This window comes from Anoplopoma fimbria, chromosome 20 (assembly GCF_027596085.1).
Source record: "Anoplopoma fimbria isolate UVic2021 breed Golden Eagle Sablefish chromosome 20, Afim_UVic_2022, whole genome shotgun sequence".
NCBI lineage: Eukaryota > Metazoa > Chordata > Actinopteri > Perciformes > Anoplopomatidae > Anoplopoma > Anoplopoma fimbria.
This window is the reverse complement of record NC_072468.1, coordinates 12,878,587-12,905,797: the sequence shown is the minus strand read 5'-3', so window position 1 is coordinate 12,905,797 and position 27,211 is coordinate 12,878,587. Positions and strand designations below refer to the sequence as shown.

Below are 27,211 nucleotides of genomic sequence, written 5' to 3'. Positions count from 1 at the left end.
ACTGCTCCTTTACTATCCACAGTGGTATGCCTATATGCAAACAAATACACATGCATCATGTTTGATTTTAACCAGCTGCTTAATTAGCAGTCCATTTATTCAGTATTCTGCATTCATGTCAGCGTGTGTTGCAGCGCTGATTAAATATTCAGACTTTGACATTTTTCCATGGAGTGTTTGGCACATTGCTGCAGTGCAACGGTCCGAGGCCACCAACACGTATCCATGTTCATGCCTGTTGCTTTGATTGAAACGAGGTTTGAACGAGGAGACGGAGCGTGCCGCCTCCATCATTCAAGGGTGATTAGATGCTTTAATATAGGCAGCAGCTGCTGCACACCATTTAATCACCAGCATCAACATGAGAGCCTCCAGCTCTGTGCAGCTAGCCACCACCTACAGGAGCCTCGCTGCAGTCACGATTCCTCACCCTCAGACTCTGTGCATCATTTCTTTGGCTGCATCACAATCCCATATTATTGTTTGAATAAGTGAAATATGACATTTGAAACAGTCAATATGTTCTTTAAGTTTATTACATTTAATACCACAGAACGTGGTCTTTCCCTCCAGAATCTCACAGTGCTAATTTAAACCAGAGGCACTTGAACTTTCTTTAAATTTGGCCATTTTTAGTTCAAAAAACCAGAATCATTAACAACTTTTAACCTGCACTCACAATTAACCAAAAACTAATGAGTCATTTGTTGTTCTACCCTGAGATAAAAAGACTAAAGTAGAGTACTTGCAAAACAACAGGTTAGAGTTTCATTGATATGGGTTTTGGAAAAGATCTCAACTGCCTCAAGTTCCAATTTTCCTTTTTTTCTGGCGAGGACAGTCACTAACTGCAGTAATTGCAGGACGTAGCTCATCGGGAAATAGAAGTCCCTATGTGGGTACATTTTGTCTACAACACAAAGGATTTGTTTTGGTAAAAATATGAGGTTAGGGTTAGTTCACTTTTTTTTATATTCTACCTTTACAATATCTTAACCTCAACCAGGTGTTTTGAGTTGCCTAAACACTAAAAACTTATTCTGATTATGTTGCCATAAATATTGTAGAACAAAATACTTCTCACGGTCTCCGTGAGCGAATGCAACTGGCTCCAGTCCCACAACAAGTTGTATTTGGGGTAGTGACTTGTCTTGTTCAAGCACAGTCTCTGACGGTTATGTAAATAGCCTTAAAACCATCCCAATCCTACTTTTAAAGTTACTCGTGCAAGTGCCCAAACTGGTGACTTGATAACAATATCTGTTTCAGAATAGTGAGGCATATGTGGAGGTGCATTAGTCCTGCATTCTTTCTAATGGCAATCAGGGAGATACTCCTCAGGTTGCTAAAACAAGTCAGATTGTATAGAAGACAATATAAGAAAATGACCCTACTTCTCACTTGATTTTACTCAGTAAACATTGTTAACATGAGTTTATGGTCAAAATCTCTAGTTTCAAGTCTTCTTCAATACAGCATGATGTTCATTTAGTAAATGATGGTCCATTTAAATTCAAATATCTAAAGCGAGAAATGTTTGATGAAAAGTTAGTCACATATATAATAGCAAATCTGAGGTTTAAAATGAACTTCCAAGTCCAAACCAATGCTGTCTTCAGGGAGACACCAGGGCATCTACTATATTTTTGTACTGAACTCAATCAATACTTTGACCATTAGATTATTCTGATTTTAGACTTTTTCTAAACGATAGCAATGTTTTCAACAGAATGCTGTTCCTGGCAGAGTGAGGTAGCCCTATTTAAAAAATAAGACATTCATGATATTAAAGTCCTGCAACGTAGTAACTTTGGTACCATCTGATGTCTCATTGAAATCAGCCTAGATCAAGGTCCTTCCATAGTCTATCTCTATAATCAGAACAAGTCACTTATACAATAAAAATACAACCTGCCCATATCCTTTCATAACCTCATGTGAAAAGTATTCAATCTGTACCAAAAAGCCATAACTGGACAATTCATCAGTAAAGTAATGCATCAGTCAAACCCTAACTCACAGACTGCAATCCACCAACCATGATACAATGTTCCCATGTTGCTCTTCCATTTCTGGCCTCCTAAAGATGTCATACTCCCTCTGAGTGCCTCCTGTGTCTAAAGATGGGGGTGAGATACTGGAGCAAGAACACATTCACACATATCCAAGCTTTCACAAACACGTGCAGGCACATCGACTCACACAAAACCCCAGACATACACACAGTGACCAAACCATGACCCCTTTTTTCGTATGGTTTCGGTGAAAATGGCCGTAATTAGGAAAGGGAAAAACAATATTCTCTCTTAGAGAAGAGCTGGTATTTATCTTACTGCAAAGGTCAGAAAGCATGATTTTATTTCTCCTCTCTCCACCTACACACAGGCCATTCATTAAAGGCAATATTTACTTTGACATTTGAGGCTGACATCAATTATTTTGGCTCAAGAGAAGAGACAAGCAGTGATGGAAAAAAACACAAAGAAAGACTGAATTCTGTCCTGATATGAAAGTCTAAGGATGGATAATTTCTTCTGAAGTGATGAGTTTATCAGTCTGGTCTGACAATCTGTCCAACGCATTGGACATTGCCTGATTGATGTCAAATATTGTGCGGCTGAGCTGAGTGTTGGAGATGTATGTACCATAAAACTGCAAAATCCTTGGCATATATTTGCTTCAAAAACTACGCTCAACTTGCGTATATTTGGAAAATGTGACTATATGGGACAGGCCTTTAATTAATTTTGCAAAAACTCAAAATGGGAACTTCTAGCAAATTGTTTATTAAAACCAGTATGAATATTGCTAATATACTTTTGACGAACATAGTTAGCAGTGAGCAATATGGAGCATTTAGCATCTTTCAGCTAGTTGGCAGTTCAGTCTCACCACTCTACTTAACTTGTTTCCAGCTGCAGGCAGCTGTTTTCAGTCAAAAAAGTTATGATGGACCCACTGTACATGAGCCACCCAACACCAAACAGCAGACACAGTTAGTAACAAGCTAGTGTACACAGTGGAGCATTTAGCAGCTAAGAAGCTGGATACGGTAGTTTGTAAAGACCAACACCAGAGCTAAAAGGTGAGTGAATGTTGAACCTCAAATAAAGGTTTATGTTGCTCCGTGCCTGCTGAATGTGTGAATGGACAACAGCTTGCCATATCGACTTTAGAAGTTAATAAAATGCTGCTCAGCCTCGAAGTGTCAAAAAGTGGTTTAAGGTCATAGTTAATACGAGAAAAAATAATTTGATGATGTTAGAGACCAATCATGGTCATGAGTAAAATCAATTAAAATGAAAATAAACAAAGTCACAAGCTGGGTTGACCCAACTATCCTTCCCGACCTCGTCCTGAAGAGGACTTTGAGATGCCATATCAACGTCGTGGATTATACCCATTTTGCTCCTGACTGAGCTAATCAGGAGAGTAAAAAATATTTCAACAACAGAATGATGCTGCTGCTGCTGCTTTTGTGAGGACAGACTCCCTTTTTCTGTGGACAACATTTACACTTTTATTTCCAACAACTGTTTAATTAGATAAACCGTCACACAATCCTTTGTTGGGTCTAATGGACATCGCAACCTCTAAAGCCGGCGGGGGGGGGCAGACTTTCATACTCATACTCACGCATAAAATCTGCGAGGACAACAAGCAATCTGCACGGCTGCAGCCTCACCCAGTAAACCCACAAAATAAGCGTCAGGTTGATTCACAGTAATATCCCATTCCATTACCCTTCTTATTACTCATCAACCTTCCTCTATCACCTCATCTGGTGCACAGTCAGGGCCCCCATTTCTTGCCTGTGCACACCAACAACACGGAACCACGGGGCATATGGGGGAGCTCTGCCACCGTCAACATGATGGATGTGACATCACATCCGACACCATCATCGCTGCGTGCTTCGGGACGAAGGGCCCACCGGGCCGGCTCCTTGTCTCCATTTACATTTTAATACCTCAGCAATATTTAATCCATTAGGTTTCCTCCAGGGCCGATTAGCTGAGGGTTAATTAAAGACACGATTAGACTGCTCCGGATTTATAATGAGATGCAATCCCTGCCCCCGTGCTAATGCTCAGGGCCTCCTGCTGACCATGACTGCTGAGAGAACTCATCTAGAAATACACTCAACACTACATCTCCCAGAATTACCTCTTAAGGACCCTGAGGCTGGTGTGAGTGATGGCAGTGGAAGCCTGTCTAATTTACACAAAAAGCGCTAATGCTCGGATGCAGGGGAAGGAAAAGTCATACTGAGTAATATTAAATCACTCTTCAGCGTGGACTCCTCCAGAGCACACGGACGGGCGGGGGGGGGTTTAACAGTCTCTCAGTTCGCTTTCAGCTCAGTTGTCATCCTCAGATTGGGAAAATTTCTGACCCGCACCCTCACCAGGCTAACACGCAGATTAGCCAGCAGCTGTCACGAATCAGATCGACGGAGCCAAGTAAACATGGCTGGTGGCGACAACTTGAACTGTGACAATCAGTCAGTCAGGATTAGCCTCCGTGGTGGGAGACATATGGAGGCAGACACATGCACGGCACTCAACGGTAATGAGTTCACCGAAGCTAAAAGGCTATACGCTAAAATTGGGCACATGGAATGGGACAGCAGACAATCACATGGATATTTTTAACTTCCATTAAGTATATTCATTTACTCATCTCTAAATTCCTAATCCTAACCCTCACCACTATGTCCCTGACCTCAGCTGTACGCATAAGGAACGTTCTGGATCTTTGATTCACCGCCCCATCGCATCTTTGTCAGTTACTAGAGCCGGAACATTCTATGTAGGTCAACGGGAAGAGAGCCTAGCTGGAGTTGAGTTGGGACAACATGCAACCACCATGACTTGTTGTAATAGGATACATGTCAATCATGAAAAAATGTCCCAAAACCCAAGGCTCAATGGTGTATTCCGCCAGTGTTTGTCAACTTGTCAAGTCAAAAGGATCAATAGAATGGCTGTTTTTTTTTGATACTACCATAATTACCAGCCACGACAGCAACACTGGTATCGTTTACACCTTGTGAGTCCATGTGTGAGTCTTTATAATTCTGTCCCTGGACTGATTTTATCACAAGGGTAGAATTGCAACCATGCAGTCACAAAACGTAACAGGTGTATGGTTAATGGTTGAAGTTCAAATTAAAAGAAAGATGGGTTTTGGTAGGAGCACCCATTCTGAGCAGCTGTGGTTGGCCTACAAATGCTGAATCCATGACTTCATTTGAATGCTGTTAAAAACCTTAACTAATCTCATCTATCTTAGCTGTGTCATTTGGGTTTAATGCATTTCTGATTTTGGACCAAGATACGTGGATTTAGCCTGTTTGCCATTTTGGTTTTACCGTGTTTTACAGCGGTGGTGGGCCACCTCGCCTGAAATAAAGACCACCTCCACTAATATCATAAACATGTATATATGTTTCAAAAATACTACTTTAACATTCAGGGGAAAATACTTGCTATTTCACACGGCAGTGAAATATATTAAGTGTGTCTATTGTTTAGGTAGTGATTGCTAAAAAAATGATAAGAGTCAAGCTATTTTTTTTTTTATTTTTTTTGTGGGGGGCTGGGGAGGCTTTAATATAAATGTCAATTATCCTTTTCTTCACTCCATTCTACTTTTAAAAAAAAGATATTGCGATAATGGAAGGGTGTGGATAAACCAGTTGAAAGAAGAATACGTTGTTTGTGTGCTCAATATGTTGTTTTTTTCTCTCTCTCCTTGACACCTGCCGGGATTCTTGATTTCTACTCAAGTGACAGCACACTCATCATGGTGCTCTGATGGCAGCTTGTTTGCAAAAAAAAGCATAACAACTCCCATGCTCTCCCCCTCTGGGGAACCAACCTTAATGTTGACAACACTGTTTCACTGATTATGCTGAGCTGCAAGAATTTATTTTGGAGAAACAAGGGTAAAAAATTGCCAAATTAAAAATAGCAAATATTGTCTTAAAATACAGGCAGCTTTAGTATAAAATCATCAAAAACACATGTCAGTTGAACCATATTGTATTTAAGAAGTGGAAGTATAGTCACGGTGATGTCACGCATTGGTTTGTGGAATACAGTTTTGATGCATGGAGATCAGCATTTTGGCCATTGCCATCTTGGTTTTTAGCCTTTGCCATCTCATTTTCTGGCCGTTGCCATCTTGATTTTTTTGAAACCACAAGTGACACGAGAGGGTGGAGCTAAGTTCAACAGAACTCTGAATAAGATATTTTTAGGGCAACCAAGATGTTACAATTCACCTTCATGAAGTGAAAACACTCTGTGAAAGTGTAGTAATTACGATGGTAGCAAAGGAGGATGTCAGGACATGTAGTATGAAAAGCAGAAAAGCCTGTTTTGGGTGGAGAACACTGTTTGTCCTGTGTCAAACCATGGTGGAAATAGACGTTTTGAAGCTCCAGCAGTTCAGCATTGTAGCCTGCGCCATCTTGTTTTTCTAAAGCCCACAGTGACACCAGAAGGTTAGCTAAGTACAACCAAATGCAGAATGTTTTTAGTCGACCAAAATTTTACAAGGGTTCAAGTTCTCAAACAAAAACAACCCAGACTGAACCATACCATGGTAGAGACCTGTCAATCAAAGTAAGCCCGCCCTAAAGCATACCCTGCTTTATGGTCTATTTGACTCTAAATGGACCATAATTTACTAAATGAACATCATGCTGTATTGAAATGACTTGAAACTAGAGATTGAGACCATAAACTCATGTTTACAATGTTTACTGAGGGAATAAATCAAGTGAGAAGTACTGTAGAGTAATTTTCTCATGGACTTCTATAGAACCAGAGGAGTCGCCCCCTGATGCTAACATGACAGTGATGCTGTCTTCAGATGCTAGCAGCCCTGAAGCTACCAGGTGCTGATGTGCATCTTACTGCATCAGCACTGCAGTATGTTATATTAAGATCGTACTTTATTCTATATGCACGTTCACTGCTGACTCCCAACAGACGTGCTCTGCAATACTTGGAATTCATTTCAGAGGTGTAAATGGGAAGAGTGATCACATATCCTACACACCGACTAAACTCCATTAGACATTCAACACTGCGCTATATTCATGTGATCACTTCCTCTAAGCAAGCGCAGGAGTCAAAGGTTGCTGCTGACAGCACAGAGCTCCCTCAGGCCGGCTGGATGATACATTCTCCTGTACTGTATTACTGCTACGATCAATCAGACACTGATTGTCTCTCTATAGGCCTGGTGGAAGGGAGCCAGGTAGCTGAATGTTATAGAGGCTGGCACGGGATCAAGCATGCAGTTTAGGCAGCAGTATAGTAAGAGCAGCATCCAGCTTGAGTGTGACAAAAAAACATTTCTGATTGTGATAAGCTTCAAAATCAGACACAGGGCAGAAAGTCTGACACCACTGTTCTCATTCTGAGTCGATCTCTCGTCTTCTACAGCTGACTTTATTTTTTTCTTATGGAAGTTACTAAGAGCGTCTTAAGAGGCTTATACTAGAAGCAAAGCATTAAGGAAATGTGCGAATTCCTTGCTGATTACTGCCAGAAAATTCTGAGAGCAATACTCAATATGTTAGTCAGAGCGTGACCTCACACAATCACACTTCCCATGAGTATAAAAGGAGCGAATGAATAAAATGGATGAATACAAATCTGAAGTAAATAAGACATTTATATGTATTCTACTGTGAAAGTGTATTTCTCCTGAAGAAACATAGGGGCTGGTTGGAATCCTCTGCTAGTTAGCAGGCTGACGCCGGGCCACCGGCTGGAAATGTTGTGTCTGAGATACGACAGTGACAATGAGTGTCTGACAATAGCTATCTGATTTGTATTATGCTCACAATTAGCAGCTGCACAGAGGCTGCCTGTCCTTCCGCAGATACGGAGTGTCATTTGTCTGGTGGCGGTGGTGACTGAGGATGAACAACGCAGTCATGTGAAGTCTGTCACAATGCAATGACATCAAAGGACCTTTGTTTGAACAGTGTTCCCAAGCTTTTTCACTTGTAGTCATTTAGGGTTCAACCAGAACCTTTTTATTTCTTCACTAAAACTACAAGATATTTGAGCAGTCTTTATATTTTCATGGCACTAAATCCATGTTATAAACTGTTTATCATGTTAATTTTGATGTCAGGCTTGAAAAGCCTCTGAAATGGCATTTAGTCCAGGAGACACTGGATAGGCTTCATTCATCGGATGACCAGTGATCAGAATCACCCATAACAGCTGATGGGAATTGTATTAGTTTGGCAGTATATGGGAGGCAGTGACCTCCGGGTCTGAAAAGGGAAGCCAATGAGAAAGTGACTTATACTTCCGTTCTTTCTAATGTCCATCAGGGGGCGACTCCTCTGGTTGTATAGAAGTCTATGAGAAAATTACTCTACTTCTCTCTTAATTTATTACGTCTGGTCTCAATCTCTAGTTTTAAGTCTTCTTCGAGTTTGGTTTTACTTAGCTACTCCGCCTTGTGTCAATTCTGGTTCCAAAAGCCAAGATGGCAAAGAACAAATACTAAGATGGTGATCGCCCAAATGCCGAATTTGAGGCTTCAAAACCGCGGAGTACTGGGATAATTGAAAATTTAACTGAGATGGTGCCAGAGGAAAAGTAAGGGAAACTCCAAAGTCCGTAGGATTTACCCTCTGGAAGCGCTGAATGTCTGTATAAAATCTCATGGTATTCAATTCAATTTTTGCTGGATTTTTCAGTCGAGTCCAAAGTGGTCAATGCCACCCCTAATGCCATACAACTCACATGGTTAAAATATAGAAAATGTATTTATGCTCAGTGTCATCCTTCAATAATCTTTACAACAAGATGATAAGTGGTATTTGTGTCATATCTGACCCATTTTCAATTTTTTTCTCACAACAAAAGTTATCTCTACATATAATATATGAGCTCTTGATAGGTATCAGCCAAATTAATCGGCTGTTGGCTCTCCTGCTCCAAACTTTCCAAGTCCATTAAAAATCCACTATCGGTTGACCACTAGTTAAGAACGTTCTTTACGTAAAAAACAAATGTTACTTTGTTAGTATTAGAAATCTTCAATGAACATGGGTTCTTGGCCCTGAAAATGAAACAAAAAGGGCATTATTTACAAGCCAATACAAAGGTTAAACCTTAAAATGACCTTGGTCATTGGTCTTGTGTGAATGTAATTCCTTAACCCTGGTCTTTCATTTCTTATCATCATGCTGTTACTGTGACTGATCTCTTATCCTGATTCCATGTGACCTCTGACCATGACTCTTCTCCAGAGGATGCAGCCAAAAGACACAAGCCGAGGGTCTAATAATGTGGGCGGACTGTGTGTCTAGAGCAAAAAGGGGGACATGGAAAGGTAACATTCCACAGCAAGGTGAGCTGTGTGGGCCACACACACTGTCATTACGACACTCAATGACTGCTACAATGTGATCCACGCTGCAGGTTGAACTGCCTCTTTGACACATCGCACTCTGCCATCAGAGGTCTTTTATCTCTGCTGATTTACAGGTTGATGTGTCCTAAAGCATTTTTTCCTCCCCCACAGTCATCTCTGGTGCTCTCTGGCTCAACACTTTATTGAGTTCATGTCAAGCTTTACATCCACAACCATGTCGTATGTAAAATCCAATGGATCTTCACAACCATAACCATAGAGCACTTTGATCAGCAGCTTTTTCTTTGTCATTTCAGGTAACCTTATCAGCGCGCAATATTGATTGGACTCTTCAACGCCATCAAATTAGTTAAAAACAAAAAATCAATTGAAATGGCTCTACATTTGTGGCTTTGCCCTCTATGCATGCTAATCTTCTATCGAGACAGGCATTTAGCCAAAAGTCACATTTCTGACCTTGTTCTGAGAAGAGGAGGGGGACCAAAGAGTCATGCCGTATACAAGGAAGTAGAATCTGCACATGGATTCCCCTAACAGAAAAAAGGTGCATATGCTGACGACTTTTCTATATTCATCAGGTTCTGATGGTCTGAAGAGAGATGAGGCTAAATGTGATCAAACATGTCATTCACCCTTTGCAGCAGTCCCACCAGAGAGAACACATCATGTCAGCCATTTTGTTCACTCTGATTCTTCTTCAGCTTCTATCTCCAGATCAGCTCAGGATGAGAGTGGGAGGTCGTGGTAAATTCAATCATCTGTTTGTGTGTTCAGGTATAATAATATAATATAATAATGTAAGTATTACCGCCCACCTCCACAAGAGACGGAAGCTGCTATCCTGGTCACTGTAGAATCCACATATGCATGCAGCAGATCAGATTTATACTATTGACCCATTTTGGAAGCATGGCTTACTTATCTAACGTTAATAAGTGATACAAGACAAGGCTATTTTCCCCACACGTGTCTTTGCAGAGGCAGATTAGAAACCCGGTGACGCTTATACTGAACAATCAGATTCTAATTCCCTGCCTAAATTACTCTCATAAAAGCCCCCTAATCAAACTAATAGGGTGCCGTAGTTTGCTCCCATTTGCAGTGACAGTGCTGAATTTGCTACAGGTCTAATTCCCTCCATTGTCTGTCTTCTCTATAGCAGATTTGCATAGGCTTGTTAGTATGAAAGTATTTAGAGCCATATTCCATCCCAAACTGATGGCAAGAAAAACAACTCTTAGTCAATCAGACAGGCTGGCATAAAAACCCAGTAAAAGGGTCAGTCAAACTTATTTTGAAGAGAAAATGAATGTGAACCGTTAACCTATTTCCCAAATTGTCCGTTAAAAACAACTAACTGCTTTAACTTTGACCTGTTGTACCTACCGTATTGGTGCACTGAAAGACTACTCATGAGATTACAGGTGCGTCACTTTCAGTTTTACCTTACAAATATAGTAGCTGATCTGGTTTGTTTACAACCTGTACTGTGCCATCGTCTTTCTTCTTATTTGTCTTTCCCTGCTGTGTCTATTTTTAGCAAATTTGCCATGGTCGGAGATCTCAACAAGTTCAGTGTTACTATTTCCAACTTGGTGATGGCAAAAGCTAAGAAAATAAAACTAAAGTTGTAATAAATCATAGTTTCCCTTTACATCATTTAGGAGACTTTTGTGGTTCTTTGATGAGGGTATAATTACAAGAAAACTATAAATAGGAACATACTGTATGTATTGTAGTGGAAAAATACATAATTCAAGGTGGTAAACCAAGAAAAATGAACAAGGTTGACTTCCATTATAATTCCAGGCTTGTACCGTGACAAAAAACAGATGAGAGCAGCAAGAATCACTGATTTTCTTTTTCCTTTTGAAAAACAATCCACAGAATTTACAGTGATTTACGCTCCCTGCAACTAATGACAGCGTTTTTGCTTTTAATGGATTCTCCAAGGGCTTGCAGTAATTGAGAAACACATGCGTTGCATTCATTTTTTATCCTGACACCAAACACATGAGATTATTCAGCTCCAATTGGAGCGTGAAAAGATAATGAAGTTGGAGTGTGACAAAGACAAAATGGTGAGAGACAAAGAGTCAGAAAAAGAGACAGAGAACAAAGACTCAAAGATGGCTAATGAGAAAATCATTACCTCAGTGGTAAATCACGACTTCTGTCAACTAATCAAAAGCCTCAAACAAAACCTGACACTTTAAGTTACATTTTTTAGACCATTTCTGTGACAGCAAATTGTTTTCATGACAATAAATTCCCACACACAGAGCAGATATTCAAACAGAACATCCACAATAATCAAAGCCCTCCACAGAGTGCAGCACTTTAACCACAGATTCAGATGAAGCCAGTGGGTTCCAGTATCTGTTTCCATTAGAGACAGAGGCAGTCAGAGGGAGAGAGAGAGAGAGAAGGGCAAATATATCAGCCATTTGGAAAAACTCACATGGGAGCAGAGATTTTGAGGCAGAATAGCACTTTTTGGTGGAATAAAACTATGTGAACATGTCTTCTGTTCACATTTTTCTGAGAAGCAACGTCATGTGGCTGAGCTAATATTGATAAGCCCAGTGGAAGTAGTGCCACAAAACCTCGTAGGGAGAAGTTGGGTGGATAGAAGGCTGTCCAAAAGTATCTGTCCCTAACAATAACTGAGAAGTATTCTGCCACTTCCACTGCATGGTAAGCCCAGGCTCTCTTCAACTCAACTCTTTTTGCCATCGCAAAAAGTTGGTGTTAGTACCTCGTACCTTGTAATTTTTTTGGTGGCACTTCGGTCAAGGTTTTGAGCGAGCCAGAAGTCAACTAGAACGTGGAGTTAAAAAACTGCAGACCTCTGATTGATCAGAGAGAACCGATCCTGGAATAATCAATAAAAAATCATCAAAGTTGTGTTCATTTGTGAAGATTATCTAGCTGAACAAAACGTGTAAGTATCATTAATGTTTTCTGAAATAACCCCAAATCCAATGTAAAAAATCCCATTGGATTCTTCTATTGCAGCACTGTATATTAAAACAAATTGTAAATTCACATAATTTTTTTCTCTTCCCTGTAAGAAAATTTTCCATCTCTTACAAACCTGGAACTTGATAGCCTTGAAATCATTCAAGCATAATGAATCTGATTCTTAACATGCTCTTCACATTTTTCCCCTGATCATGTGCACCCACCCCCCAGTAATGGCTCTTCACCCCTCTAGGTTGTTAGGTGTCCACTAATTTGAGAACCATTACCTTTGACCATAGCGGTGGCAGATCTAAACATTCTCATATGAATTATTTCTTTTAACAGTGAGCTACATTTTGATGAACAATGTTGTCCTTATGAAAGGGGCACCAGATCAGAAAACTAACCTTCTCATTCAGGAATTTACCTGCATTTTTATGTCAAGCCTATAAAACCTATAAAAAAAAAAGCAATTCGAGACTGACCTGCCTACCTGATCTCTGTGGTTTAAGCAGACACATAGTTTCCTATTCACTATGATCCTCAGCTCAACAGACACCAGTGACAAACAAGCTCTCACACACATATCCAATCCCCATCTGCTGTTTTAAGTGAAAATGTTCACATACTCTAGCTGTAGACCATCATTCATTTTCTTGCAAACATCATGTTGTTGGACAGGAAGGAGTTTTCATTCCCAGATTCTTTACATTCTTCCTTGGCAGCAAGGCCCATTTATAGCGAATGGTCCGAGCTAATTCCCATGGCAGTGACTTCCAGAAACGGTCTGTTTCGCATTGTTTCACCGCAGAAGTCCCTCGCTGAACAAGAACATGGGTTATATCTTCTTATCCAAATAATCACAGGAAGCTTGACAAACTGCCCTGTTGCCAAACACATGTGACGTCCATGATATCCCAGCTCTCATGTTCCCCTTGCCAACAAAAATAAAGATTTCCCAAAAGTCCTCCCAATGGGAAAATCTTAGAGTTTTCCCCATCGACACCACACCACTACACTGCAGCTTCTCCTCTAGTTACGAGGTTCATTTATCTTTATTCTACAACACAGGTTTGCACAATTAAATGCAAGTTGTAGTCTCTTCATAATACACAAGAAAAACACACAACTAGTTTTGATTTTGGAGTGTGATTCTCACAGCCTGAGGAGAAAAGCTGCTCTGTAGTCTGATGGTACGACAGCTGGTACCTCTGTATGGTTTGCCAGACAGCTGCAGGGCGAACAGGCTGTTTTTTCATTAAAATCATCCCCTACAATAAAAACACCATCCAGTTGTTTTGTCATGTGACTGCTGATGACATCATACAATTCCTGCAGTGCTTTCTGAGTTTCACTTAAATGGCCCATTTAATTCAAAGCTAAAGCATGATGATTACTACCAGCTATATATGCACAACAGACTTTACATTACCCTTTAGACATTTTTCTATTTGGATCGTTCAAAATATTTTTTCAGAAAGCAAATCTCAGGAAAAAAACTTCAATGCATTATTTTGGCAAAAATGTGGAGTAAATCTCTCCGGGAACAGCTCATTTTAAAGTAAGCTGACGAGTCATATCTGACCCGTTTTCAGTTTACATCACCATCAGGGGGCGACTCCCCCGGTTGCAAAAATAAGTTTGACTGACTGAGTTTAATGCTTAGTGTTATTGACAGGTCGCTGCCACTACCAGAGCCATATACAGCATCACTCCACTGCATTCCAAATATGGTAACTTCCATTCAGCCATTGCGAAACCAACAACATTGCGACGGCTGTTATCCATGCAGTTTGTAGAGGTGTGCTTTTTACTGGAAGGTGTTCCTTATTGATTTAAAGAAAATGGATAAAACAAACACAATGTCAGACTGGTAATGAATTAGATTAACAGTCTGCTTTGCCCACTCATACAAACACGTCACCATTTTTCTCAGTAAATATATTTCTAAAGGTGCTATTGACATGAAATCTTCCCCAGGTGTCGGTAACAACCCAAGTAATCCATACATACAAGAAAACCAAACAAATAAGTTCAGAAATTAAGTTATGTGTAATAAAATGGAATGACACAGGGAAAAAGTATTGAACACGCTTACTGAAATTGATTTAATACTTTGTACAAAAGCCTTTGTTGGTAATGACAGCTTCAAGACGCCTCCTGTATGGAGAAACTAGTCGCATGCATTGCTCAGGTGTGATTTTGGTCCATTCTTCCACACAAACAGTCTTCAAAGCTTGAAGGTTCCGTGGGCCTCTTCTATGAACTCTGATCGTTAGCTCTTTCCATAGATTTTCTATTGGATTCAAGTCAGGTGATTGGCTGGGCCATTCTAGCAGCTTTATTTTCTTTCTCTGAAACCATTTGAGAGTTTCCTTGGCTGTGTGTTTGGGATCATTGTCTTGCTGAAATGTCCACCCTCGTTTCATCTTCATCATCCTGGTAGATGGCAGCAGATTTTTATCAAGAATGTCTCTGTACATTTTTCCATTCATCCTTCCTTCAATTATATGAAGTTTGCCAGTGCCGTATGCTGAAAAACAGCCCCACACCATGATGTTCCCATCTCCAAACTTCACTGTTGGTATGGTGTTTTTGGGGTGATGTGCAGTGCCATTTGACCTCCAAACATGGTGTGTATTATGGCATCCAAAGCGCTCAATTTTGGTTTCATCTGACCAGACTATATTCTCCCAGTATTTCACAGGCTTGTCTAAATGCTGTGCAGCGAACTTTAAACGAGCTTCAACATTTTCTTCAGCAATGGAGTCTTGCGTGATGTTCTTTCCACTTCCAGATTATGGCCCCAACAGTGCTCACTGGAACATTCAGAAGTTTAGAAATCCTTCTGTAACCAATGCCATCAGTATGTTTTGCAACAATAAGGTTGCGAAGGTCTTGAGAGAGCTCTTTGCTTTTACACATCATGAGATGTTTCTTTAGTGACACCTTGGTAATGAGACACCTTTTTATAGGCCATCAGTTGGGACTGAACCAGCTGATATTAATTTGCACTGACAAGGGGCAGGATTGCTTTCTAATTACTGATAGATTTCAGCTGGTGTCTTGGCTTTCCATGCCTTTTTGCACCTCCCTTTCTTCATGTGTTCAATACTTTTTCCCTGTGTCATTCCATTTTATTACACAACTTAATTTCTGAACTTATTTGTTTGGTTTTCTTTGTATGTATGGATTACTTGGGTTGTTACCGACATCATGTCAATAGCACCTTTAGAAAAATATTTACTGAGAAAAATGGTAATGTGTTCAATACGTTTTTAACCCGCTGTATCTTTCTTGAACACAGGTCTGGATCTCAGCAGGTCTATCGCATAGAGTGAAGGAATCTACCAACCGACCACAGCATCATCATGTCTGCCACATCAACACAAAAACTGGCGTCTTATTCAATAAGCAATCCCAATGCCTCTTGCAGACACTGGAAAGGTTGTGAAACAGTTGACACAGCTAAAGTTTCAGACTTTATCAAGGTGTTGAGTCACAGATGAGATCGGCAGAAATAAAAGGGAGCAAATGTTACTTTTAAAGATGCCCAATTACATTTTTTGTTCCATATCAATCCATACAGATTTCCTTTTTATTGTTTTTTCACCACCAAAGTAATTTCAACAACCTCAAAGCCAGTGTTACCAGTCAACACTTCTTAATGTTATTCTTTTAGTTTGTTATAGATATCTATGGTGGCTACTTGCATCTAAAACACAATTTTAATGACTAGGAAATTAAAGATCGTATTTTTATTGATGAAATAATCTTGTTATTGTCTATTAGTCCAGGAACACTGCGATGGTGGATGTGTTTAGGGATTTTAGTGGACATGCCTGCAACTTAATGCATCATGTAGTGCAGGAGACCTGAAGCCTGTTCCTGCTCAAAGAGAATCTGAGGGGCTGTGAATGTGCACAAAACATCAGCTATCAAAATGTGAACTGTATTTCACAAGTATGTAATAAAGAATTTTACGTTTGACAGTTTTTTCTTAAGGAGAGCAAGCAGACTGTTTCAAGGAGGTTGTGGTGGAGCTGTGAAACAAGTCTGGAGCCCTGGTATACTCCTACAGAGAGAATCTGGTTGGTGCATTTGTTGGAGTCTCATTGGCGGTCCAGAGGAGCTCCATGTGATGGAGACTGACCCTGAGGGACGTGTCTGGGATGAGAGGGAAAACCACCACGCTCCACACATGAATATATTACACACCAGAGTAACAGCAGGATCCACATAAAAAAAGAAATCAACTGCAATGCAGACCTGACAACATCTGGCCGGCAAGACCTTGATGAATAATTTTAGAGAAAAATACAGCGTTCAACACTGTGGTATAGCTCTGAAACTGGGCCAGCGGTGACAACAGATCCCCAAAATTCACTTGTTTTCATCTTACCTCATCAAAGCCGCTGTCCTCTTTCTTGAAAGCTGTAAAAAAGAAGAAAGGAAGAGAGAATCAGACAGTTGCCTGTATTGACATCTTTTGAAGAATGAACCACATAAAAAAAAAAGTATAATGGTAGAGATGCAACGTGGCACATAAACCTTGTCACTGAAATCCATTCTGCACTCATTAAAGCAGTGCAGGTCTGGCTTTGGAATGAGCTGAAGAGGAGTTCACTAGTCCCTGGTGTCAACTCACTTTTCATCATGGAGTGTTATCAGAGGAGTGCAGAGAGCAACACTAACAGCGATGGAAACAACACTGACATATTCTACCCAAGCAGTATGGGTAAAAAAGATACAACCATTTTAGCAGGTATGTCTCCGTGTGTGTGTGTGTGTGTGTGTGTGTGTGTGTGTGTGTGTGTGTGTGTGTGTGTGTGTGTGTGTGTGTGTGTGTGTACCGCAATTTTTTTTCCCACCTGCAGTCTGTCAAGACCTGCTCCCTACTCTGCCTCTGATTGGCTCTGACCCTGATATTCTTCAGCAAAGAAAAGCAATCCTTCATACACAGAGTGGTCCAAAAAGAATAGAACTCAAAGTTTTTTTTCATCAAAAACAATGCTACAGTGCTCATTAATCCCCTGTTCACCAGTGAGATGCCTGATCCTGACCCAACATCTTCAGCGGTGATGGGCTCAGGTGACTTAGAACAACAGCCTACCACATGCCTAAAGGGAAGGTTTCACATCATTTGTAGCTATTCAAAAACCATGCTCTTTGTTACAGAGTGTCTCCATTAAATCTGGGTATTGGTTTTTTTGGTGTAATGACGTCCCATATCATAGCGTCACATTCACAATTGTTAAGCCCCACCCCAAGCTGCTACTCCCATTAGCTGTCCAGCTGTCAGAGCGGCAATGGAGCCCACACTGCCACTAACCACTCCCTGCATAAATATTAGCACATTTTGGGACAAAACTAAGCAGACAGAAAGGTCTACCATATGTGTTTTAAAGATATTTCTGGGATATCAAACTGATACAGCATCTTAAAAAGATAAAGATAGAAGCTAAATTCTACAGATCACGGTGTGAAAATGTGACCCATCACATCACCTGGTGATGGAGACAGATGACAATGAAATGAAGGAACAACAATGTTCTGGTAAGTCAGGTAGGTCTTTACTCGCTGTTACAATCATTAAAAAGCTAAATCAGCATGTGAATGCATTCAGTATACCTTCAGTATCTAGCGTAGCATTGAAGTCTTAATACTAATTAATGATGTGCTAACGTAGTTGTCGGAGCCGCTGACTGATACTACTCTGGGATTGGCCAGTCTGCCTACAAGGGCGGGACTTATAGCCAGGGAGATGGTCAGGGAACAACATTCAGATTCCATTCATATATAAAATGTTCCATGTAAACTATATATATGGTATGTCAAAACCTCAAAAGAGTGTATTTGTTCTACCTGGACAATGACAATCCCCTTTGCTCCCCACATTGATGCAGGGGGAGACAGTGTTGCATCAATATCCTTCATATTTATGAGGAGGGGATGAACCGTTTAACTGGGTCTTTGGTTTTTTGAATAACTCTCATAGCTCAAGAAGCTTGTGGAGAGCATTACTAACAGGCAAATGAGGATTTTTCAGTTATCAACTCCTCATGATGATTACGTTTTCTAATGAGAAAGGCAGATGGCCAAAGGACAGAGTGCTCCGGGGGCTGCTTTGCGTTAAAATGACTTTTCCTTTTCTGTTGGAGTGTTTGGAAGCTTCGTCAGCCCCGGCCACTGAGCCGTTTAACTGCTGCTTCCTTCTTCTCAGAGGGTGAGTACACACACATTCCCCAAAGACTCCCCACACACTCCAGACAGCATAATCACAGCCGCAAATCCACACTCAATACAATGGATTAGTCTGCAGGTAGACAATAAAGATCCTGCACCATGCTGATTTGTTAGATTGAGTGCTCACTGTGCAGAATAACACATTTGAAATGTTTTCTTATATTCATTCAAACATTATTGTAAATGTTCTTAGGGAAATTCTTCTTGTATATGTGCTCAGCGTAGTTTCATATAACGCGTTATCACAAATGTATCTTAATAGTTTGTTTGAGGTTCTCCCGGGATGAAGGAAGTGTAAACTAAGCTCTGAAAAACATTAGGATGATGAAGCTGTCAGAGCATTCTGTCTCACTACAAACTATCCTTATGCTATATTTATATCCAGAGCACATACATAAAATAATGGAATCACTTTCTGAAGGAAATGAGGAGAAGTAGACATACAGTATTACAGAGGGAAAAGAAGGACAAAAACTTCATAACACATCATCACTGCTTCTTCAGCTTTTCATCCTGCATCTCCCACTGGAAAGAATCTACCTTTTGATCACGTTTGTTGGAAACATTTAGAAAGCAAACCTTTCATACAGAGAAGGTGTTTTCATTGGTGAATCACTCCTTACCATCCACACTAGAATGTGAGGTTGGAGTTTTCACACATCTATAAAAAGATTGAGTTTGGAGTGAGAAAACGTGACTCTCAAAGTGACTTTCGTTTTAGTTTTTTTAGAAATTACACATAAATAAGTCTGAAGCAGCCTGCAGTGGAAGATGAACTTTGACTCTGCTGTCCTGACTTCGGTGGAGGGGACAGAACAGACGAGAGCCCTGACCGAGGGGAGCATCCACGGGGCCCTCAGGGTGACATGGTCAGAAGTGCTGAGGCAGAGGAGTGATACAGTGAGGGGACAGAGTGCAGGCTTGGACCAGGAGGACCAGAAGGACCAGGAGGGAGCAGAACCACTCACAACCCTGTAAGCTTTCTGAACCGTCTGAATACCAACAGCATACTCTTAATCACACATCCACATCTGGAAGCACTCTGATCCGGTAGCCACTCTGCGGCCTCTCGGGAGCAGTTGCGGGTTAATTGCCTTGCTCAAGGGCATCTCAACGGCAGTACCGCTGAGTAAGTTTACTTCACTGTCCAGATTTATCCTCCAGGTCCAAGGATCGGACAGACCTTTGTATTATTCCTTTTAATGTTTCTGCTTGATTTGTGTAGCAAGACTGATGTTTGTGTTTGGTTTTATATTTGCTTGATTTTCCTCCCTAATTATATTGAATAAATAATATAAAGTAAATAAATGTCATGAATATGAAAAGATTTCAGGCTTCGTTGAGACACTCCATCAACCTTCCCTTTAACACAGTCATTTAAAGGAGACATATCATGCTCAGCTCCAGGTTCATACTGGTATTTGGGGTTTCCACTAGAACATGTATAAATGCTTTAATGTAAAAAAACAACAACTCCTTTTTATCATACGCTCTGTCTCAAAACACCTGTATTGCAGCCTCTGTCTAAAATGCTCCGTTTTTGCGCATCAACAGAATTGCGTTGCCAGGCAACAGCTTGGGTCCATGTTTACTTCCTGTCAGCTGATGCCATTCACATACACTGCAACCGAAAATAAAGTGGAACACCTATCATCTGTATGTTTAAAATTGTAAAATGTTCTTAATATTGTAAAGTTGTGATGGTGGCCGCTCGTTTAAAGGCAAAGTTTCTGAATACCCCACATGGCCTTTACTGATGGGACCACAGGAGGATCTGTTTGATATTTGATATTAAAAGATGTATTATGATTTCCTAATAATCCATCTGGGACTGTCTTCATGATCTCGAAAACACAACATGCCCACTGACATCTCTTTAATGACTTGGCTCATTAGCATCAAACCTGGGCTCAAACACTAGAAAAAGGGTGATGAATCCTGCATCAGACCACTAACCAGGTTTGAAGCTTTTAAAATCACAAAGCATCCACAATGCATCATGTTGCATAGGGGCATAATTTGCCAATGACCTGCGCCTGCCCACTGGGACCAGTTGGATCAACACCGTTACAAGGACGTAAACAATAAGGCTGGCTCTTGAATGTGCTTTGTTAAAGTGTCCGTGGAGCAGGAGAGAGCCCGATCGATGCTCAGATCTGTTGATTCAGATGAGAGGAGAGATGGCCAATAGGAGATGAGCGTCAGCACGGCAGGAAAGTCAATGCCAATCTTTCTGCTCCGGCAACATCGACCCAAACTCACTTCTGTTCATTTCTCATCTTCTCCTATAGGCTGCATCCAGCGGTTCATTCTCTATACACACACACACTGCTGCAAAGGCCACTGAACTGAGGATATCTGCCAAGGCCCTCTGTGTGTGTGTGTGTGTGTGTGTGTGTGTGTGTGTGTGTGTGTGTGTGTGTGTGTGTGTGTGTGTGTGTGTGTGTGTGTGTGTGAGAGAGAGAGAGAGAGAGAGAGAGAGAGAGAGAGAGAGAGAGAGAGGAAAGAGCAAGAGAAAGAGAAATGAACTGGGATATGATGGCTTCACCTTGACAAGTGGTTGTGCGTGCGTGATTAAACGTTACTTTAGCAGCAGAGCATCCGTTGTTGGATGAGAGCTAGATTTTAAAAAAGTGGGAGTGAAAAGAGATGATGATGACGATGATGATGCAGGGATTGAGCTCTAATTAGCAGAAAACCATAACTACTATAGTTACTACTATACTATCAGAAGCAGACTGATTTCTTGGCCAGTACTGAAAAACATGATTTGGTCGATAAAGTTAATCGTTTAATTAAGATATTATTGGAAGACTATTCAATATTAAAAAATATTTAGCCAAAGCCCTAATTTCACTTTATGGCTGGTATATCCGAATTGATATATATGTATGATACAGTTCATATTTTGATGACATTAATTCAATAAAACCAAATTTAAAGGAGACGTATCATGCTCATTTTCAGGTTCATCCTTGTATCTTGGCTTTCTACTAGAACATGTTTCCATGCTTTAATGGTCAGAAAACCTTTTTTTTGTCATACCGTCTGTCTGACTCTCTCTGTATTCAGCCTCTGTCTGAAACGCTCCGTTTTAGCGCCTGTCTCTTTAAGAGCCCCTGCAGAAAAATCCCAGTCTGCCATGACTGGTCAGTGTATTCCTGACAGCATCAGAGCATCAGAGCTGTGTATCAACTACACCGAGTAAAGCATCACTTTTAATGGTGACTGTATATTTGTGACATCACAACCTTATGAAATCATGTTAGCTCATTTAAAAATCACACTTTCCTAATACAGTGTGCACTTCTTTGTGGATTGAGTGTTTGGATACTTCCACAGTATTATATAACACATAGACCTGCTCTATGATCAAAAAAGAAAAGGGGAATACCACCTTCTAGGATATGGGACCTTTACATACTCATTACACATGTGTACGTCATGTATTTATGTCAAAAACTGATTATCAGGCTATACATTGTTATCAGCTTTTAACAACTCCAATATCGCTTTGAGTATCAGCCTCAAACATCCATCAGCGGTCAGTAGCAACAATATCTGTGGCAACATGGACCGCCATTTTTCATAGATAATATTGATGGATGATGGCATTTATTGAGGTAAAAATACGAATCCATAAGATAAATGTTTTGTAAGATCTAGCAGTCTCGGCGTGACATTGGAACGCAATGATGAAGATGACGCTTGATCATGATTCGAGTTGGTATCACAGGTTCATCAGCAGCAACAAGAAACGGTGGCACAGAAATGTCAACGGTGTGTTTGTGGTCATGTAGAACAATGACCACAAACACATGATCAACAACATTTTTTTAAACTAATTAGTCTGCAGTCAGTCAATAAATCAATCAGCTGATCTTCATAAAACGAATCAACAACTATCCTTTAGCCACTTCTCAAGTAAGAAAAGTTATTTTCTCCATTGTGATGCTTTTTTTTGTTTCTTTTGTGACGTGATGGTAAAGTGAATTTCTGAGACGTTTGGTGGGACAAAGCAAGAAAATGACTGATGTCACCTTGTGTTTAAGGAAACTGTCATGAACCGACTAATCATGAAAATCAGCAGATTAATGGATAATAATAAAAAAAAAGACATTAAGCCCAACACAGCTGGTATCATTATCACAATGTGCATTAAGGAGAAATGGCAATAAACATGTGAACCAGAACAGTTGGGTCTTTATGGCTATTTTCTTATCTTGCATATACTGACAGTGACTTTTCACTACAAATGAGTTTGAACTCATGCTAAGGTCAAGTGTCTTCCACTGAGATCAGAACTGAATTAAGAATAGATGATGATGATGATGATGATGATGATGATGATGATGACGATGATGATGATGATGAGGATGATGATGAGGATGATGATGACTCTGAAAGCTACAATGATTGCTAAAGCATGTGACATGAGGCTCGGAATTGAGTAATCACCCTTAAATGTAACAGCAGATCCTCAGGGAAACATTCCATCTATGTTTTGTCCTCATAACTCTCTATAAACTACACAGTGTTCACTAAAGAATCTGACTTCTCAGTGTCCATAAAAAAGGAACTGAGCTGAAGGAAATGTGGACCGTCCCGAGCTGATGTAGGTTTTCCATGGCTGCTGAGCCCAAACTGTGCCCAGACATCCCCCCGTACTGCTGCGTGCTGGAGACATTTCTCCTCACATTTTTGCACAAAGAGCAGTGAAATAGAAAATACTCACCAATACTCCTGAAACTCTCCGACAAAGTTCTCCTCAACTTTTTCATTTTGCCGATTTTCTCCGGGGGCTGGGAGGCTGGCATCAGGTCGCACATTTCTTTATTTCTTTTTTCTCTCTGTCTCTCTCTCTCTCTCTCTCTCTCTTTCTTCTCTCTCTCCACAGAGTTTCGCAGCGGACTGTCTGTGCGGGGTTTCGGAGCGGTGAAGGAGGACCGGTGAAGGAGGACCGGTGGTTCAGGCAGCCCTGCGGGGCTTCTTCAGCCCAGCTGCAGCGCTACTGGCAAACAGGAAACGGAGCCTCGGAGCTCTCCCTGCTCTCTCATCAACTAGTAACAACACAAGCCCTTCTTGGGATTTCTCAAGAACGCAACTGCATCTCCAAAAGAGGCAATAAAAGTCTGCAGCAGAGGCGATCCGAGCTGGAAACCGTGCGTAATTTGCTGGAGCCTTTTTTTATTTCGGGTTTAAATCCTGTAAATGTAGCTCTAGCTCTGACTTCGTTCTTTCTTCTCTCGGTGTCCCAGTCGCTCCCTGCTCCACCGCAATCTAGATGTCATTTTTGGGATTCTCACTCTCTCTGGTTTCGACCCCCCCGTCCCCCCCGTCCCCCACCCCCGAGGCCCCGCCCCTGGACTCGATGATTGGAGCGCTGGACTGGCCGTCATGGAGCGAGCCGCCCTGTGATGTGTTGGAGGAGGGATATGTTCAGGGACAGCCAGGACTGTTGTCAGCGGCGGCACTGCAGCTTGAGACCCCTTCTGATGTGTGCACCGGTGCTATTCCTCATCCCACTTGGCAAAATCCATAGCGTTAAGTGGTAATTAATGCTCTGTTGTGACCCTCGTTTTATATTATGAATTTAAGTACTAAATAAAATCCACAAAAATCTCTTTTGAGTTTGCTAAACAGATTGAGTTATCCTCAAAACGTCTTTCTCGTGCAAGTGGTGAACATATTTTGGTATTATGGCCATGCAAAGAACTTGTGCTCAAATCCTTACTTTGACACCTCAGCATCATTTTTGATTTCTTCATTTAGCAGATTTTGTATTGCCTTGAGTATTATATTTTTGGTAAAAACCTCCAAGCAGACAGTTATTAAATGATAATACCCTCTAGCCCATTTCTCCAACAATAATACCATATTCTGTCAGTTATTTTTTTTACAAAAGCATATGGTAGGGATTAAAGTGATCAAAGCTCTCCAAACCCTGCATCAAAACTCTAAATCCTGCAGCAGGATTGCGGGCCCCGCAGCTCCTCTCTGCTTCTGTCATGCGTCTTTACGCGCCGGCTGGCATCTCAGTATGAGCATGTCTGTGCTGCAGTCACCACAGCAGCTGCATTAGTAATTCAGAGGCTCCGGAGGAACAATGGCGTATAACGCTGTATATGTATACAGGGGCGCCGCTAGGGATTTTGGGCCCCATGAAAAGAATCTTTACAGGGCCCCCAACACAGCGGCAAAATTTTTTGATGCTATTTTACATACAATTATGCATTTTAATGGTATTTTTGACTATATATATATATATACTATTATATGTTAGTTAATAACTTAGTGTCATTATTTTTTCTGTATTATAATTTCATCATCATTAGGGGCCTCTCTGGGCCCCCCTCCATCATGGGCCCCTAGAATCCGTCTCCTTTACCCCCCCTTTTCGGCGCCCCTGTATGTATACATAACATGTCTCGGTTTGGTTAAGCCGCTGGAGAGCATCTCTGGAATGCAAAGGGCTGGAGTGGCTCCATGCTGCTGCCTAATTGCTTTGACTGGAGCGCGCTGATAATTGAGACAAATGTACAGCTTCATTAGTTTGAATTGGTCCTTCATTATAGAGTCATTGTTAATGATGCATGCACACATTTTTGTACACATTGAACAGGGCCACCTCTACAGTCTGTGAAAAACGTAGATATATGGGTTTTAAACAGGATATTATCCTAAGTATTAAAAAGCCAGACTTATGAGGCTTGTGTGAAAATGTTGAGTTGAGGTTTTGAAGAAGTGGACGAGCCTTAGAGTTGATGTGAAGGTTGAGGTCGTGTTGCACGCTGGTGGCACCAGATGGCAGTGAGGTAGCTGCATGTGAAAGATTTCACAGCCAGTTTTTCATCCACTGGTCAATTTTGAGATTTAGGCTGATTTTAGCTTCCATAACATGGCTTTTTTCTTACTAGTGGAAGAAAAACATCCAAAAATACACATTTAGGTGTTTATTTAACTACTTTCTATTTTTGCGTCTGTAGATTTGTGCTAAATTCCCCAAACGTTACCATTATATAATGCCCAATTTGAATGTTTAAACATACAATTTGAGAAAACTTGTAATACAAAAACAACTGGCTTAATGTAAGTTATCAACTGGTGATGTGTCATGGTGATATCTATTAGTAGTTGGGTTTTTTTACCCTATTCACATGTAGTGTCTTCAAAATGTCTGTAATTTTACAGAATATATCTTTAAACATTTTCTCTCACTCTGATCCAGAACTCTCCACTTCAGTAGCACTTACATACACCAAACTGTCATCTCAGTCCATTTCCAGTTCCAGTTCCATTTCGATCTATATTCTGAAGGTTTTTTTCCTGAGGGGTTTGTTCATACTTCATTCAAAGCCTGATTTATACAACCTTTTATTAATAAAGACATTGATTTCATGGCAGTTTACAGTATTTTCTGATTAATGGAGTGATAAAGAGATATCCAAAATGCCCTCTGTAAAGTCCTTTGACTGTAATATGACAATGTAATAATAGAAGAGTTTTGCTCACTACTTCCAAAATGCATGCATCTTTGCAAAAACTTTACTATTCAAAACATACAAACGTTAGCTCTCTACTTCTGAAGATGTATTTCCACTTCACAGTTCATAACTGTGGTGTTTATTTATGAAGTTTATCTTGCTCAAACAATACGTGTACATTTTCATAAACGTTTGTTTGCCACAGAGCTTATTTTCTGTAATAATCCAACATTCAATGGAAAAATCCAATTATCTTATTGTGGAGGGAACCAGTAAGGGAGTAACTTCTGGGTTTGTGAACAAAAATACGTCATCACAGCAGGACTCCAGAGGTCAGCTGGGATGATTTTTCAAATGATATGTAGATGTAATTAATATCCACAATTACATGTAAATTTAATGAAAGGAGTTTCACATTAACCTGAGAACACTTCAAATGGCACAGATACCCAAATGGAGCCAAGATTGCTCCTTAACACACCTCTACTGAAACCTCTCCAACTTCTCTCTGCTTCATGTTAATAGCATCAGTCTGTATTGTTCAGATGTTGTGATATGGTTCACTGGAGGTTTATGGCTGCAACTGCATCATTCCAAAGCAACTATTAAATCTAAAAGTGCAGTTTTGTTAGGCGGATATTAAATCTTTCATTTTTGCTGCGTTCCATATTAATTAACATATTACCAGTGACCTATACTGATGCTTCAAGCTCTGCAGAAATGTCATAAACACCACCTTTCTAATGATACCAAGATTATTCCCGTAGACCTTGTAGTCATTTCTGAGCTGGGGCCTCAACCAGACATGCTATTTTCATTACAGCTGCATTTTATTGTTGTTGGTGGGGGTGGAGCTAATTTAACTATTCACATTCTGTACCAGTACATCATATTTTATAGTCAGATGATAACGTGTGGGGGGAATAATAATCTGGGAGGTAACAAAGATCTGGAGCTGTGAAATACATTTGTTGGAGTAAAACATTATCCATTTAGGTGATACCATCAGTAGATCCTCTTCAGGTTCCCTGCAAACAGTCAGAACCGCCAGAAAACAAGAATACTCATCTCTAGAATAAATGAACAGAACCAAATTGATA

General features: G+C 40.5%; 1 protein-coding gene across 1 annotated transcript in view; it reads right to left on the bottom strand.

Annotated features, from left to right (window-relative positions):
- cdk14 (cyclin-dependent kinase 14) overlaps positions 1-23,456 on the bottom strand; it is a 173,608-nt gene extending 150,152 nt beyond the window's left edge. The window contains exons 1-2 of the mRNA XM_054622406.1: positions 23,363-23,456; positions 16,784-16,815 (exon numbers count right to left, since the gene is read on the bottom strand). Coding sequence (XP_054478381.1) covers positions 16,784-16,815; positions 23,363-23,456 — 126 coding nt within the window. The remainder of the gene's footprint in view (positions 1-16,783; positions 16,816-23,362) is intronic.
- Positions 23,457-27,211: the final 3,755 nt, after the last annotated feature.